Source organism: Rattus norvegicus, chromosome 5 (genome assembly GCF_021556685.1).
Source record: "Rattus norvegicus strain SHRSP/BbbUtx chromosome 5, alternate assembly SHRSP_T2T, whole genome shotgun sequence".
In the NCBI taxonomy this organism is placed as follows: domain Eukaryota; kingdom Metazoa; phylum Chordata; class Mammalia; order Rodentia; family Muridae; genus Rattus; species Rattus norvegicus.
Genome location: NC_141538.1, coordinates 130,640,736 through 130,658,512, shown reverse-complemented (window position 1 = coordinate 130,658,512; position 17,777 = coordinate 130,640,736). Strand labels below are relative to the sequence as shown.

At 40.0% G+C, this 17,777-nt stretch overlaps 1 protein-coding gene across 6 annotated transcripts in view; it reads right to left on the bottom strand.

Moving 5' to 3' along the window:
* The window catches only part of Faf1 (Fas associated factor 1), a 372,980-nt gene that overhangs the window by 12,403 nt on the left and 342,800 nt on the right, over positions 1 to 17,777 (bottom strand). For all 6 annotated transcript variants that reach the window (XM_087660189.1, XM_087660188.1, NM_130406.2 and 3 more), the window contains 1 exon segment: positions 16,317 to 16,532. In XM_087660189.1, the coding sequence (XP_087516315.1) occupies positions 16,317 to 16,532 (216 nt within the window).

Genomic DNA, 17,777 nt, shown 5'->3' with positions numbered 1-17,777 from the left:
TTACAGCTCCAAATACACCATGGTTTTTCTCTACGGGCCTGAGAGTTCTACTTTCATGGCTATACATCAAGTAGGCGAATGGAGAGAGGGAAAGAACTAGGAATAAATGAGGGTGGATGTTACTATATTATAGTTCCCAATTAATCTAACCTCAAGCCATGAGGGCATCATGAGCTCACAAATTTGTTCGGTGATTCAGAAAAGACAAACCCAAACAATAACAGCAGATGCTATTGTTGCTTTAGTGTTTATGATCTTTTTTGGTTTTGTTTTATCTTTCAAGACAGGGTTTCTTTGTAATGCTAGCTGTCTTGGAACTTACTTTGTACACCAGGCTTGCCTTAAACTCACATAGATTCACCTGCCTCTGTCTCCAAGTGCTGGGATTAAAGGCTTACACCATCACCACCCGGCTTAGTGTATATGATATTTAAGAAACTTGGTAGACAATGGATTATAGCAGCAAATAAGGTATCTGCCTTAAGCAATGTCTAGAGCAACACTTAGACAAGAAAAATGCTCACTGCAGTTCAAAGCTCATTACAGCTCACGGTGGTAAGGGTACAATAGGAAGAAGACCCAGAGGGAATATAAGGAAGATGAATGCTTCTCTCCTAGAGGATCACCATATTTATCTTCCTTGTTCTAGTCTAATATCTAGTCATTTGTTACAATCTAATTAGCTAGTGTTCTTAGATATTTATTATATATTAAATCAGTTACATGTTCACTACATGTCATGTAACTTGCTAGGGAATAATGGTCAATTAGATATAATTCCAAGTAACTTCAACTTTGATATGTATCTTTTTTTTTGTTTAAAAATTCACACCTTCAGCTTGTAGCTGACTGTAAGCTTAAGATTACCATTTCCGCCTTCAGTGTCTTAGTTCTAGGCTTTCTCTGTGTCTTAGTCTCTCAACTAGAAGAGTCTTTTGTAGCTTTCCACAGTCTAAAAGGCATGCATGCAGTGTTGCTCACACAAGGCCTCCTAGAAAGCATGTGTGAAGGTATTCTGACCTAAGACTTCATAGAAAGCATGTACAAAGGCCTGTTCACACAAGGCCTCAGAGAAGTCATGTATGAAGGACTACTAATGTTAGTCCTTATAAAAGGCATGTGTGAAGGTCACACAAAGCATCATAGAAGGCCAACTATAAAAGTGAAATAAACTTGGAAAGAGCAAGATGACATTCATGCCTGAGACTCAGGCATTAAACCCAAGATATGAGGTCCAGATGTGGGGTAAGGTGCAGGGTGTAGCTTAGGTAAAGTACTTTGAGGCTGGGGCTAGAGCTGCAGTGAGGCCAGAGGATTTGGCATGTGCTAGTGCACTCTGGAACTGTAGCACTGAATTTGAAAGTTGCAGTGAGTATCTAGGAAAGGCTAATCTGAGCATACATATGCTGGCAGCTGTTTGTGTTTACAGTGGTATTATTATAAACACTTTAAGTGAGTAGAGTATCTGCAGAGACACTTGTAATACTGAGCAAAGAACTAGTGATTTTTTATTTATGGCTCAAGAATCAGACTGAATTACATGTACGGCCTTCAAATTTTATTTATTTCTGATAACAGCAATTTTGAATGCTACACTATTTCACAAACACCTTACAAAATTAAGTTCTGAGGCAGAGTAAACAATTTTGGAAAGGTTTAAATACATCAACATACTTATACATAATCCGTAATAGCCACTCCACTTAATGTTCAGCATAATATGAGGAGATGATGTGGATTTGGGAATCAAATACAGGTATTAGTGTTGTGCAACCTGGAGAAAGTTTAGCTCTCTAAGCTTCTATGTCTTTGTCTATAAAATAAAGGCAACACCTTTTAGATAACTAATAAATCTGAAGAACCTGGTGGGTAACAGGTATACACCAAGTCACTGTATTTTAAAGGAGTCTGAAGGGACGAAGGCAGACTTCCATGGCTCAGCACTCTGCTTGGCTTTCCTGAAAGAGTTATCTTTACCTTCTGGATCCTTTGCAGTCTTTGCATGGCATAAGATTTTTTTTTGTTTTTTGTTGTTTTTTTTTCCCCACCTCATACACCCATGATTCCCTCCATCAGTGGTTCTGTGGGTTGGTAAGATCCTTTCTTCCTGTCAACTTTACCAAAGCAGTAGAGGTGCAGTGACCATTTCTTTTATTTTTAATTTTTTTATTGGATATTTTTTATTTACATTTCAAATGTATCTCATTTCCCGGTTTCCCATCCATAAACCCACTATCCCCTCTCCCTCCCTGTATGAGGGTGTTCCCCTACCCAACCACCCACCCCCCCTTCCTGCCTCCCTGCCCTGATATTCCCCTACACTGATGGGGCGAAGGCAGGGGCCAGACTTGGCAGGACCAAGAGCTTTTCCTCCCACTGGTGCCCAACAAGGCCACCCTCTGCTACATATGCAGCTGGAGCCATGGGTCTGTCCATGTGCATTCTTTGGGTGGTGGTTTAGTCCCTGGAAGCTCTGATTGGTTGGTATTGTTGTTTTTATGGGGTTGCAAGCTCCTTCAGCTCCCTCAAGGCTTTCTGTAACTCCTCCAATGGGGATCCCATTCTCAGTTCAATGCTTGGCTGCTAGCATTTGCCTCTGAATTTGTCATGCTCTGTTAGAGCCTCTCAGGAGACAGCTCTATCAGGCTCCTGTCAGCATGCACTTCTTGGCATCAGCAATATTGTCTGGGTTGGTGACTGTATGTATATGGGCTGGATCTCCATGTGGGGCAGGCTCTGAATGGCCATTCATTCAGTCTCTGCTCCAAACTGTCGCCCTATATGTCTCCTACTATGAATATTTTTGCTCCCCCTTTTAAGGACTGAAGCACCTGCACTTTGGTCATCCTTCTTCTTGAGCTTCATGTGGTCTGTGGATTGTATCTTGGGTAATTCTAGCTTTTGGCCTAATATCCACTTATCAGTGAGTGCATACCTTCTGTATTTTTTTGGGATTGGGTTACCCCACTCAGAAATTAGAAAAATGACACCCTTCATAATAGTCACAAATAACATAAAATAACTCAGTGTGACTCTAACCAAGCAAGTGAAAGACCTGTATGACAAGAACTTTTAGTCTCTGAAGAAAGAAATTGAAGATCTCAGAAGATGGAAAGATCTTCCATGCTCATGGATTGGCAGGATTATTATTGTAAAAATGGCCATCTTGCCCAAAGTGATCTACAGATTCAATGCATTCACCATCAAAATTCTAACTCAATTCTTCATAGAGTTTGAAAGAGCAATTTGCAAATTCACTTAGAATAACAAAATACTCAGGATAGCCAAAACTATCCTCAACAATAAAAGAACTTCTGAGGGAATCACCATCCCTGACCACAAGCTGCATTACAGAACAATAGTGATAAAAACTGTATGGTATTGGTACAAAGACAGGTAGGTAGATCAATGGAATAGAACTGAAGACCCAGAAATGAACCCACACACCTATGGTCACTTGATCTTTGACAAAAGAACCAAAACCATCCAGTGGAAAAAAGATAGCATTTTCAACAAATGGTGCTGGTTCAACTGGAGGTCAGCATGTAGAAGAATGCAGATCGATCCATTCTTATCGCCCTGTACAAAGCTCAAGTCAAAGTGGATCAAGGACTTCCACATAAAACCAGATACACTCAAACTAATAGAAGAAAAAGTGGGGAAGAGCCTCAAACACATGGGCACTGGAGAAAATTTTCTGAACAGAACACCAATGGCTTATGCTCTAAGACCAAGAATCAACAAATAAATGGGACTTCATAAAATTGAAAAGCTTCTGTAAGGCAAAGGACACTGCCATTAGGACAAAATGGCAACCAACAGATTGGGAAAAGATCTTTACCAACTCTACATCTGATAGAGGGCTAATATCCAATATTAGCCCAAAGAACTCAGGAAGTTAGACTTCGGAGAGTCAAATAACCCTATTAAAAAATGGAGTTCAGAGCTAAACAAAGAATTTTCAACTGAGGAATGCCATATGGCTGAGAAGTACCTAAAGAAATGTTCAACATCCTTAATCCTCGGGGAAATGCAAATCAAAACAACCCTGAGATTCCACCTCATACTAGTCAGAATGGCTAAGATAAAAAACTCAGGTGACAACAGATGCTGGTGAGGATGTAGAGAAAGAGGAACACTCCTCCATTGTTGGTGGGATTGCAGACTGGTATAACCACTTTGGAAATCAGTCTGTCAGGTTCCTGAGAAAATTGGAAATAGTACTACCTGAGGATCCAGCTATACCACTCCTGGGCATATATATAAAAGATACCCCAACATATAACAAGGACCCATGCTCCACCACATTCATAGCAGCCTTATTTATAATACCCAGAAGCTGGAAAGAACTCAGATACCCTTCAATAGAGGAAAAGATACAGAAAATGTAAGGAGAGTGAGCTACATAGAACTAAATTAATTTATTCAAGATCAAAAATCGAGGAGATAGCAGAAATATCGTTTGAGCAGGCACTCTAGTCCTGTAATCACTACCAGCACTGTTTCTTTGGCTTTATCAACTTTTAATATGTTCTGCTCCTTCACAGGGATACCTCTGGTGCTGGTCTAGCCTCACTGTTTAAACCTTTAATTCTGAGAAGCACCATGTAAACTTCCTGCTCCTCAGACTCAACACATCTGAAGTGAGCTTGCCTTCCCATATGTCTCATGAGCTCTCCTGAGGTAGGACTATTTTCCTTTTCTAGCCATTCATAATGAGACCCTCAGAATCACCCTGACAATTGCTTCTTTCCATCCTCTCTTGATGTAACAAAACAGATACCCATTCACATAATCTTCCTCTTGACCCTGCTGCCTACTTTTTATTTTCATTGCTGCCATCTTTGTGGCCTCCCCCTTCCATTATCTTGTCTAAGACATAAGACAAGGTTAAGGATCCATTGCTTGATAATAAAGTGACCAGGAGGGCTAGGATACATCTCAGTAGTAGAGTACCTGCCCAGAGTGCTTGAGGCCCTAAATTCAATCTCCAGTATTATAAGGAGAAGAAAAAGGAGAAGGAGAAGAAAGAGGGAGGAGAAGAAAAGGAGGAAGAAAGGGAGGAAGAAGAGGAAAAGGAAGAAGGGGAAAATGAAGAAGAGTAAGAGTAAGAAGGAGAAGGAGGAGAAGGATGAGGAAGAGGAAGAAGAAGAGGAAGAAGAAGAAGAGGAGGAGGAAGAGGAAGAAGAAGAGGAGAAGGAGGAAGAAGGGGAGGAGGAGGAGGAGAAGGAGATGTGATTAGAGGCTTATAGAAAGGTAGTTTCATATTCCACTAGGTGTAATGACTTGAGTGTTTACTAACTCAGGGAGTCACTGTTCTCTGGTAGGCTTGTGTAAGCTCTGTACTGGAAATGTGGCCATGAACACAGCTCATACAGCTCAGCAGCCCTGGCACACACCTTTAATCCCTTCACTCTGGAGGCAGAGGCAGGTAAATCTCTGAGTTGGAGGCCAGCGGAGTGAGTTCTAATACCAAAAGCAAGCTTATACAGAGCTGTCCCCAAAGTACTCAGACATTAGTAAAAATATCTGCAAAGAAACAAGCTTGACATGTTTGACAGGAAAAATACCATAAGACAGTTTTCTAGGAAATGTTTCCAACCATGAGAAACCCACTGGATTGGTAAATTGGATGACATATCAAATTCTAGACACCTGTACTTGAACACTACTTCTAATCTTTTGTTATTATGCATGTAAAGCACATTTTGGTATTTTTATTTGAAAGAGCTAATATAAAATATTAAAATAGTTAATACTGGACAAAGAATCTTTGTCAAAGTAAGGGAGATTGCCAGTTACCATGCTCAGACTCTCCCTGTTAAGTGCTATGCACATGTACATATGAAGAAACTTTATGTGCATCTTCAGTTTGCACAATGCTCTGAAGAAGCTAAAGTTTCTCTCATTTTACCAAGAAATGACCCCAAATTTATTTAGTCTACAATACCAGAAGAACTGAGGAGGCACTCAGGAGACAGAGGCAGGTGGATCTCTGTAAGCTTTGACACCGTTGGTGGGAACGTAAATTAGTCTTCTGACACGGTGATCTCACCAGTGGAGATACAGCCAATGAAAATAAAGTCAGTATGCCTAAGAGACGCCTGCACTCCATGTTCACTGCAGCACATTACAATAGCTAAAGCCCTGAAGCAGCCTCTGTGTTCATCAACTGAAGCCATGGCACACATTCAGTGGAGCACTATTCAGCTATAAACAGAAATCCTGTCATCTGTGACAATGTGGGTAGAGCTGGAGACCACTCTTAAATGATGAAGCCAGGCACAGAAAGACAAATACTGGAAGATCTCATTCATCCACATGTAGAATTGGGGGGTGGGAGTGGGAGAAGGATCCCACAAGCTGAGAGTGGAATAATGGTTTCCAGGGAAGAGGGGGTGGATAAATGTTGATCAACAAAGAGTTAAACAGAAGCAAGAAGGTCTTGGAGTGCTACTGTACGGTGGAGAGCTATAGAGAATCATAATGTAGTACACATTTTAAGATGTTACAAGGGTTGGGGATATGGCTCAGTGGTAGAGCGCTTGCCTAGCAACCACAAGGCCCTGGGTTTGGTCCCCAGCTCCGAAAAAAAGAAAAAAAAAAAAAGATGTTACAAGAAAGGTTTTGGCACAGAGAAACAATGTTTGCAGAGACAGAGTTGGTTAACCTAATTTAAAATCACAATATATACAGGTATGGAAATATTCCATAAGGCTGACAAGGAGATGTCTTGATTTCCTTTACTTAAGAAGTTGTATTTGTGTTTGAGTGGGTGGAGCATGTGGTGAGAAAGCCAGTGAGAAGAAAGATGGCTTGAAAGTGTGAAAAATTCTGTATGGCTTGCTCAGAATTTTAATCCTTTTCCTAAAGGCCAGGGTACCTGGCAGTCCACGAGCTGCGTGCAGCTGAAGATAGCTATAAATGTAGCCAAATACAAAATCGAAAACTTAGACATTATGAGATCTTTTTTGATTTCATGCTTCTCAAAGATGAGAAATTATTATATTAATAATGTCAACTTGCTACAACCTGGAAGGAATGCCTCAATTGAGAAATTATCTAGCTTCACTGGCCTGTGGATATGTTTGTGATGGGTTGCCTTGGTTATTAATTGATGTAGGAAGAACTAGCCACTAAAATGACAGAATTGGCCTTGGTAACTCTATGATCTTTAAAAAAATCAAATACTAAGATTCCAATGGCCAGGCAGTGGTGGTGCACGCCTTTAATCCCAACACTCGGAGGCAGAGGCAGGTAGATCTTTATGAGTTCGAGCCTGGTCTACAGAGCAAGTTCTAGGGCAGCCAGAACTGTTACATGGAGAAACCCTATCTTGAAAAATCAACAGTAACAATAACTACAACAGAGAGAGAGAGAGAGAGTGAGAGAGAGAGAGAGAGAGAGAGAGAGAGAGAGAGAGAGAGAGAGAGAGAGAGAGAGATTGATTCCAGTGACACATTCAGAGCACTTGGATATTTTTAACACAAATATCTATCATTGCTGGGCTCCAGTGTCACACTCCTGTAACCCTAGCAGTAGGGAGGCTGAGGTGGGGATTACTGGGTGTGTGCTGTTAGTTTGGACTATATGATGAGTTCAAGGCAATTATTGTCTACACCGTGAGATCCTGCCTCAAAATATATCCTTGTTCTGAAGAATTCATTGTCCTTTTAAACCTTTGAAAGCTGTAAGCCCGTCATACACATACTACCTCCATTTACTCATCTCCTTTTGCCATTTTTCTTTCAAAGGCAATAAAGTGGAAGTTCAGTAGAGCTAAGAAAACTGCCCAGTGTTAACAGCAACCATGTGCGAGTGAGATTCCGATCCTAGTCTAATTACCATCACATCTTTACCTCCATGATACCTGTTTCCTCTCACTAGACATCCTGGACATGGTTCGGGTCCATTCATGTCCTCTGTGATGCCTTCCCTTACTATTAAAGAACCTGGGTCTCTGTCACAGCAGTAAGTCTGCTGGCAGTATGGGACTACTTTTAGAAAAATGACTTAACAGGAGGATCTCTGTGAGTTCAAGGCCAGCCTGGTTTACCGAGTGAGTTTCAAGTCAGCCAGGGCTACAGAGATCTAAAACCAAAATCCAAAATAACCAACAAAACAAAACAAAAAGCAAGAAACAAAAAACAAACCAAAAACCCCAAAACAGAAATTTGACCTAAACAAAAAACAGCCCTTTATCAAAATGATTCCTCATACACTGCTGTTTTTTATTATTTGAGAAAACTGAGTCCTGAGCATTAAAAACTGGAGGTTTTATTTACAACTATGTAACTTTTTACATGTGTCTTTTGAAGTTTTCTAATTATCACTTTGGTTAAATGAATATTATCTCTCAATGACCCGTGATCCTATCTTAATCAAGAGGTTTAAACCTTTGAAATCTCTGACAAATGTTCCTAAATCAAAACCTAAGTCTTTTGACCTCATACTAATTTTGGGATATTTCAAAGGGCGTTGGAACATCTCAAAGTATCTGTAGAACTAATGAGATTTTTAAAAATGTTAACTACATGGAAAACACTGTCAATTAACAATGATATTTAACCCATGACAGATATCTTTGCATAGATTTGTTATTATTGTCTTCTAAAAGTTGAAGTGCCAAGAAGTCTGAAATATAATCAGTCAACATTTCAGTTATCATACTAAAATGTTACATGCTATAGAAACAAAAATGCAGGCTTACGGTAACTTAAGATTACACCATTGGTCTAGATAAGTTCCAGAACTAATAAAAAAACCTGAGAGCTGTGAAAGTTCTAAAGACCAAGCAGAATGGAATTAGCTACATAAGACTTAGTGAACTAATAAAGAAAGAACTAAGGATTTTTACAGCCTTAAAATAAATCTCGAAACACTGCCTTTAAAAAAGCATTGTTTTCTAGACTTTTGTTTTGTGCATGTGTATATGACCTTTGTGGGGAGGGGCAGAGGGCAACCTTGGTTCCTGTCCTAGTTTTATTCCCTGTACTGTGATTAAATTCCATGACCAAAAGCAACTTGGGAAGGAAAAAGTTGATTTCATCTGATAGCTTACAGTCCATAATGAAGGAAAGTCAGGGCAAGAATTCAGAGCAGGAACTAAGCAGAAGCCATGGAGACATGCTGCTTACAGGCTTGCTCTCCTTGCCTGCTCAGCCTGCTTTTTTTCACAACCAAGGACCACCTGCCTAGAGCTGATTCTACCCACACTGAGCTGGGCCCTCCCACATCAAACATTATTTAAGAAATGCTTGCCTCCAACAGGTCAGTCTGTTCTTCAACAAACCCAGCACAGTTTTTCAGGAACTATTTACCTTGTTTTCTGAGACAGGTTCTCTCATTGGCCTGGAGCTTGCCCAGTAGGTGAGGCCAGCACAGGAAGCCCAGGGGTCCACCTGTCCTTGCTTATCAGTGGTAGGATTGCAAGCAGGCACCATCATGCTGGCTGTTATATGGGTTTTAGGGACTGAATTCATTCCCTCCCTCCCGTTGGCTTGCAGGGCAAGCACTTTACTAACTACTGAGCTACTTCCCTAGCTCTGTTTTCTACATTTACTAAAATATTTTTCTTCTTCTTAAGCTTTCTAAAACTACAGCAAATTTGTTTAAAAAAAAAAAACTTTTGTGAACGAAATGGAAATACTTGCTTTCTCTCCTACCTAATCCCTCAAAATTCAGAAATTACTTGAGAGTACTTTAGTGAAATATAGTTGTTTCTGTAAATTTAATCAGAAACTGCTCCTTTTATCACAGGATACAACTGGATACACTGGTTATGTTATCAAGCTTTGACTAGAACACTGTATTTGAGACTCTGATGCACAGCACAGAGTGCTGTGATCTATATGCACAGCACACAAACTTTAACATGTGTTTTGGTTTGATTTTCCAGGTTTAAAAAACTTTTGGCTCAAGACTCAAGAATTTCAGCAAAGGGGTCTGGATAGATGGCCCTTTAAGAGTACTGGTTGCTCTTCCAAGGGACCTAGGTTCAATTCCCAGTACCTGTAAGGTGGTTTAAGACTTCAATTCCAGGGGATCTGATGCCTTTTTTTGGCCTCCATGGGCACCAGGCATGCATGTGGTACTCATAAACATACAATAAATAATATTTTAAAAATTTCAGGAAAGGAAATAAAAGCCTACGGGGTCAAATGCTATTTAAGTGCTTATGTAAATATTCAGGTCAAGTTGGATGAGACCAGACTAATTTTGCATGCAAATTAGTCTTACTTTGAGTATCTTAGGTGCATGTGGGAGGTAGGAGTGATGGTGGTGAGAAAACAATACAGTTCAAAAGGAAATTATACTACACTGTTACTTGTCTTGTGAGCCTACATCCTGGACTGGGTGCTGAATTATTCTAGTTTCCTCCAGCACCTGGCTATAACTCTTTAAGGAAAGAATTACAGTATTCTTGAAACTCTATAAGGTGAGTTGAGACAACTTGAATACATGTCAAAGTACAAGACTCTTGCTTGTTGAATGGGATAAAAAGAGTCCAGCAAACTGCTCATCTATAACCAGAGATATTCAAACTGCAAAACAAAAGAAGTTGAGAAACTCATGCTGTCAGTTTTACTCAGGACATTATAATTTCATACTCATTAGTATCTGCAGGTAATTTGATGGAGTGTGAGGTCTATTATGTTAAATCCAAATCTTTACCTGACTTAAGGAATCTTTTACTTTTACTTCACATAGAGAGTAACTTCAGTAAGATCCCTAAAATAATGATTTGGTTGTACACTGTAGGTCTCTACACTGACCTACACAGGGCCTGACACTGGACTCATTCGTTCTTATATGTCCTATGATTTAACACAGTCATGAATTACCAGACAACAGAATTGTGAACGGGGAAAATCTACTAGTTCTTGTTGCACATCACTTGTTATATAGAATTGATTACAAAAGTACTTGATTAAATATGAGTATATTCTTCATCCAGCTCAATCTTAAATTTATTCAGTTCTATTTGGTTTGATTCACGGGGCCTTTTGGTAAGGTGCATATTAAAAGTTTTTGGTATTATTTCCCATATAGCCACAACACTCATCTCCCTGGCATACTTTATTCTCTCTAAAGTTTTAAAGGTTTGCATGTGGCCATCCACTTCACAACAAATGGTCCATCTTGGAATGAGATGACAAAAATTCAAAGAAATGTGTGAGTACATGTTGAGAAGAGAAGTGCCAAGTGCCCATGACTGAGAGTCATGTTAATATCCTAAAGCATTTGTCATGCTCTTATATAGAGGAGGCCGAAGCAAAGATGGTAACTGTGAAACAATACTGCTAAGCCAAAGTTACTGGAGGACACTAAGCTCCTATGGAGCATGATAAATGAAAGTGAAGTCACTTATGCTACATGACCCACAATCAAACTAATCTTTAAGGTGACAAACAGATCCCCGAACAGAAGCTTTCCTGGCATCCCAATCTAGCTGAGTCTGGATAAGGATGCACTGTCTGCTTTAACCCTGACAAAGAAGTAACATAGTTATTAAGCAGTTTCCTGACTCTCCCTCCTAATTATCCCGTTTTCCCATTCTACCTTTAGGAAACTCACAGTTGTGTTAGGTTTAGTGGAAGCTTACATTCTATTGTAGAATAGAGGCTGAGCCACTTTATGAATCACAAAAGCTCTTTACACTTATAAGAAAGTTTGTTGTAATTTTGCCTTTTATAGCAAGTGGGACATAGGTCCCTAGAACTTGCTTGTCATTCCTCAACCTCCTTTTCTAGAATCATCTTCTAATCATTGTAAAAATAGAAAATAGCTTTCTACTTGTAGGAAAAATAAGAGTGGACCATAGAAGAAAAATAGAGAAGACAGGATGAGGGATAAAGCAATAAGGAAGAATAGAGAGGAAGGGAAGGAAATGGCAAATGTAAAATAGAAATTGAAAGGAGAACGGGGAGGAAGGAAAGAGAAAGGAAGATGTGGGAAGATCCTAAGTGGGACAGAAAAGGAAGGCCGCATGTTACTGACAACCTTACACCATATAGCATGAGAAAGAAAGTCTAAAAAAGGCTCTCTGTGCTATTACAGATGCAGAGGGAAACTATGGTCAGTGTCGTCATTCACCTTTTAGGACTCAGTCACAGAACAATGCCAAAAAAGAGGCAAATGGGCCAGTGCAGTTTGTGCCCCTAATGGTATAGCACACTGACTCAAGCTCTGGAAGGAAATACTATTCTATCTCCTGGTGACTTTTACTAACAAAATGCAAACAAAACCCACTCTAAAACCATTTTGACAATCAGCTTTTCTGGGGAAGGCCTGTGCCTGCTGCTACTTTGGTTATCCCACAGTGCTCAGTTCAGTGAAGTATAATAGCCAGCAGACATTCAGCAAATAGTGGGACAGCTGGGAAATCTTAATATGATGTAATGTTTTCATTGTTGGGGGAGACGGGCACAGAAGAGCATTTAATAGATCCTTTGGTGAGAAACCAGCCTTTGCTTTGTGGAAAAAGGCTCAAGACACAATAAGACTCCTATAGTTAAGTCTTATATTATTTGTTATTAAAGAGGCAAGGACTTAAGATGTGCTTTTTAACAGTCTTTAGTTTGGCTGTAATTTGAGATGACTTTTACAAATTAGATCCTAATCCTTGTAGACTCAGATGGCTATTATAGAGAGCTTTGTAAAAACACTAGTCATTCGACTTGAAAGAGCATTCAGAGAGGGATGAAGTGCCATTAACTGTCAGCCCATCTATGACTCTAGAGGCCCAGAGTCCTGGGCTTTCTGACTTTAGGACTGGAATCTGGGTGGGCCTAAGGCATCTGTTCTGAATTGGAATAGGATTTCTAGCTCACTAAGGAACGAGAGATTTAGAAGAGCCTGAGGTTATCAACATTTGACAAGAGTTACCAAAAGTTCATGTATGAGGCACAGTTGAAGGAACTGTAGCAGAGGGATGTGGCTGTGATATGGACTGTCTCTTTAAGTCATCATTGAACAATGACAAGTACTATTAAGGAGAGAATGCATAAGCCGCAATAGTAGACAGCGTGGAAGAAGGAGGGCTTCACAAAGGTTGATATGTGAGCTTGGCATTAAAACCTGACCTCTCATAGGTGAGGGGAGGGCGAATATTGAAGGAGACATTAAGAGAGTATATAAAGCATAGAGGCATAAGAGTGACTGTGCCTTGAGTGAATCATGAGCAGTCTCCTATCTCCTGCTGGTGGAAATCAGGCTGGACATGTAGTAAGGGACTAGACTGCTAAGTTTTCAACTCCCCCAAGGGGACTTGTACTATGTACTAGGGTAGCAGAAACTGCTTCAGAATCTTAAGCAAGGAAGGACATGGTCAACAGGGCTTTGGAAATTGGCAGTTAATTTCAGGTTGACTAAATGTCTCTAGGTCAATATTTTCCCCTAAGAAACTGGACCAAACTTGATAAAAATTGGTCTTGTAATAAGGACTTGGATCTGAAACAAAATTAGGTTTAAGTAAGACACTGAGAAGTAAATCATTGAACAGCCTTCTCTGATAATGAAAAACGAGAGTGTATGATATAGCTAGATTAGAAGTACATTTTCTGTTAAGACTAAGAGGTGGGCTCTCCACTTAAGGCTGGCCCATATTAACAACAGCCTGCACTTGCAGCACTTAAAGCCTTGGACAGACAGTTCAAGACATGCAGGCAGCAGGCCAATGAACCCCCTGTTTCTTTTAACAGTAATGTTTCAGTCAGTCTTGTGGGGGAGAAGGCCTGTTACTGCTAAAGAGAAAATTTAGTTTCTTTTAAAAATAAATCCTTTCAGCGGCTGGAGAGACAGTTTAGCAGTTAAGGGTACTGGCTGTTCTTCCTAAGGGTAAGGGTTCAATTTCCAGCACTCATCTGGTAGTTCTCTGATCCAATGCCCTTTCCTGGCCTCAGTGGGCACTGAATACATGTGGTGCAGACATACATGCAGGTAAAACATCCATAAGATATAAAAATAAATAAATCTCAAATCCTGTGAAAACTAACTTCAAAATTTAATTTCAGCTGGGTGTAGTGGCTCATACTTTTAATCCTAGCACTTGAGAGGTGGAGGCAATGGATTTCTGTGAGTTCAAGGCCAGTCTGGTATACAGAGTGAGTTTCAGGAGATCCAGAGCTACACAGAGTTCTTGTCTCAAAACCAACCAAACAAAATTAATTTCAAAGAAACAGAAGTGTATTTTAAAGTCCAGGATGGTCCCTGTACTGGTGGTCCTCTAGTCTCTGCACCTACTGATGAGACTTAAAGAATCAGGAAAAAGTGATTTCTATTCAAAATGTGCAATTTCTAAGACTGAGGAGTTCACCACAGAATGTAAAGTATGATCGTGAAACCTTTGACAGTAGCTTCTTCACCAACATCTGGCTGTGTGGTACAAACATATGCAGGCGTGGTTGTGTCCATCATAAATGAAGGAGAAGAGATTGGAGCAGGAGTTGAGTGAGCAGTGAGAGAAGGGAGGACTAATGGCTACCACTTAATGTCTACCCTGGTTTCCTGAGCTTATTAGACATAAGAGGCAGGACCTTCATCTTATCCACCTAAAAATACACCATTGGTTTCTGACTCTATCCTGCAAAACTGACTATTAATGTGAAGGGTTTGGACAATATGCTCTGGCCAAACTCTTGACTCTAGTATGTTAAATAGAGTCACATCAGAACAAAAAATTAAGATTTACCATGTATCTTAGTTGATACAAGTTGAGAGTTGAGCGAGTCTCATTCTACGTAAAGCAGGGACACTGGTCAAAGGAGTAGTTCTTGCTCTTTCTTCCTGTCTTTCTCTTTTTGTTTTTTTCTGTGTCATTATGGCCGTCCTAGAACTCACTCTATAGACTAGACTGGCTTTAAACTTGGTGATCCCCCTGTCTCTACCTCCCTAGTGCTGCGATTAAAGGAATGTGCCAACAGGACTTAGCAGTTCTTGCTATTTCTGAAGACAGGAAGTCCCACACTTCAGCCATGAGATGCTTCTTTCCTAGGTAAGGCTTTCTTAAATGAGAGCCACGTCTGCCTCCTTTAACTTCCTTACATAAAGGCTCTGTAATTCTCTGAGAATTTCACATGGTGTATTTTGATCATATTCACCCCCCCCCAATCATTCCCAGAGCCACTTCCCCTTCCTGTCCAACTTTGTGCATCTGCTCCATCTGCCCCACTAAAGTCATCAAGTCCTGCTTGTGCTGCTCACATACTCTTAGTTGTGTGGCCCACAGATTCGTGCCTTTATCAGAGCAGTTACATGTCTGTAGTAGATGGTGATTACAGAGACCCTCAACTGGTGAAGGTACAGGAAATAAGTCTGCTGAACACCTCCTCTTTCACCTCACTGGTCCCAGGTCTGTGCACAAAACCTTACAAAACCTCAGAATCTTTAGGTCATGGCAAGCCTTTAGAAGCTGAAGACAGTCTCAGTGTTGCAAAGGTCTTTCCTTCTCCAGAAAACATTTCCTCAAAAGACATACTCCCCTGTCTCCTCTTTCCTATTAGCCCTGGACTGCTTGAACATGAAGCTTAAGAATTCTCTCAGGGTTAGTTAATTTGAGTGTAGGGTTGAAAAGGATCATTTAGTTAGCCAGACTTACACCTCTAAAAATGCAGTGATCTTTTCTGTTGGCAGTCATAATACAATGCTAGTATATATTTACCTTAATTCGATTAAGAGGTATGAACTTCTATATATTTTCATAAAATACTACTTTGTCCACAGTTTCAGTATTTAAGTTACTAATAAATATGGTATATAGTAAAGGATTAAATAAATACACAGTCTGAGAGTTCTGTCCATAGAGATGATAGGCAACATTTTCTGTACACAACCACACCACTTAATCATCTGTGAATCTACCTAACTGTACATTTCTACTTTAGCCCAGAATAGTATAAAATTATTAACTATCTTGCAATAATATACACTATGACTACAGACATTCATGCTCAAGGTTAGTAATATAATCCGATCACAGAGTAATAATGCATTCTTAGTGAAACTGTAATTGTGTTAACTCTACTCCAATAATTAAGCTGTTAAGCACAATTCTTCGCATGCCCTGAGGTACACAAAGATGAGACCTTAGGAAAGCTTGTTAGGCTAGTTATACACCTAGAAAGTAGTGACAGAAGAAAGATCTAAGATCTAATTTTTAACACAGGCTTCTGAGCACATCTGCTGGCCTGAGAAACCCAACCTCCAAAACCCAAGGAGAGAAATCAAGGACTGTGGGAATTTTACAGTGGCCCAGGGCTTCCTTTTTCTGGACCCCATGAGCTGAAAGCATTCTTTGAGGCAGGAAGGGAACTTACGTCTCTCCTAGGAAAGGTGCTCAGTAACTTGAACTCATCCCAAGGAAATCCCTTGGAAGCCACAAAATCAAAGACAATCTGGAGCTTATTGCTGGCCAGGAAACGGCGTTCCAGGAACTCGCCACTGGGGGTTCGAATCCGAAGCTTGCTAACAGGCTCCGCATTTTCCTCCTCTGGCTCTGGAGGCAGGGCTTGTTCTAAGGAGAGTCTGATGGCCTAGGAAGATAAAATTAGGTGTTAAAAGGGGAATAAATGGACTTATGGAGAATGGGTGGGGAAGAAAAAAATGATTAAAAAATTGAAAAATGACATGAGTGCTTATATCTATTAATTAAAAGCATTTCAAATTTTAAAATGTATTTATTTTGTGTGTTATCTATGTACATGTGTGGGTAACTGAGAGCATATGGTATGTATGTAGATGCCAGAGGACAACGTGCGGGAGTCAATTCTCTTCACCATGCGTTCTGGAGATTGAACTCAAGTCCTGAAGCTTGATGGCAAGCATCTTTACTCGCTGGCAAAGATCTCGCCTGCCCCCATTTAAACTGTGTGCACAACGTGCACTTCAGTGGCAGTAAGTACATTCACAGTCTTGTGTAGCTGTTACTGTCTAAGACTTTCTCCTCATCCTAAATAATCTCTAGTAATTCTATGCATGTCTTTAGAAAAGTCTGTATTTTAATTGTTTTATATGCAAACTGCTATTATATTATTTTTGTTTAGCCATAATTTTATTAAGTAGCATACATAAGAAAAAGTGCCTAAATATTGTATATTTGATACACTTCTAGAACATTAACATATCTATAAAACTTGCACCTGATCAAGTGTCTCAGATCATGCCCTTTTCCTAGGAGCTCCCTGTCTTCAAACTCCATCACTATTCTGACTTCAAACAGCCAGTTTTAAAAACCATTAATCTGAGCCAGTGAGGTGGCTCAGTAGGTAAAGATACTTGCTGACACCAAGCTTTGTGACCTGAGTTCAATCCCTGGAATGTACATTGTAGAGGAAGAGCACTGACTTCTCTGAGTTGTCTTCTGACTTCCAAATGTGCCACCTAAACAAATAACTACATTAAAAAAGTTTTAACATCATTAGGAATATAGGCTTTCTGTTATGACAGAGAGAAGGGAATACTGGCTATTAGGCAAATGACAGCCTTTCTAATTACACATGTAAGAGAAAAGCTAGAACACTTGCCTAGCATACACAAAGACCCGAGTTTGAGTCCCAAACTCACAACATCTTCTTGGTAGTCCTTATATAAAACACAGCAGTATTAGAAACGTACTTAGAGGTGATACCTGGTCAGCCCTTAGTTGGTGGCAAGTGCCTCATGTTGAACATAACACTGTGAACAACCGAGGACAGTTGCTACCATTGTTCTTGAAATTACTTCCTTTACATACTTCAAATTAGAACTGACTCAGTGCCTTCTGGTTTTCTCCTGCTTTC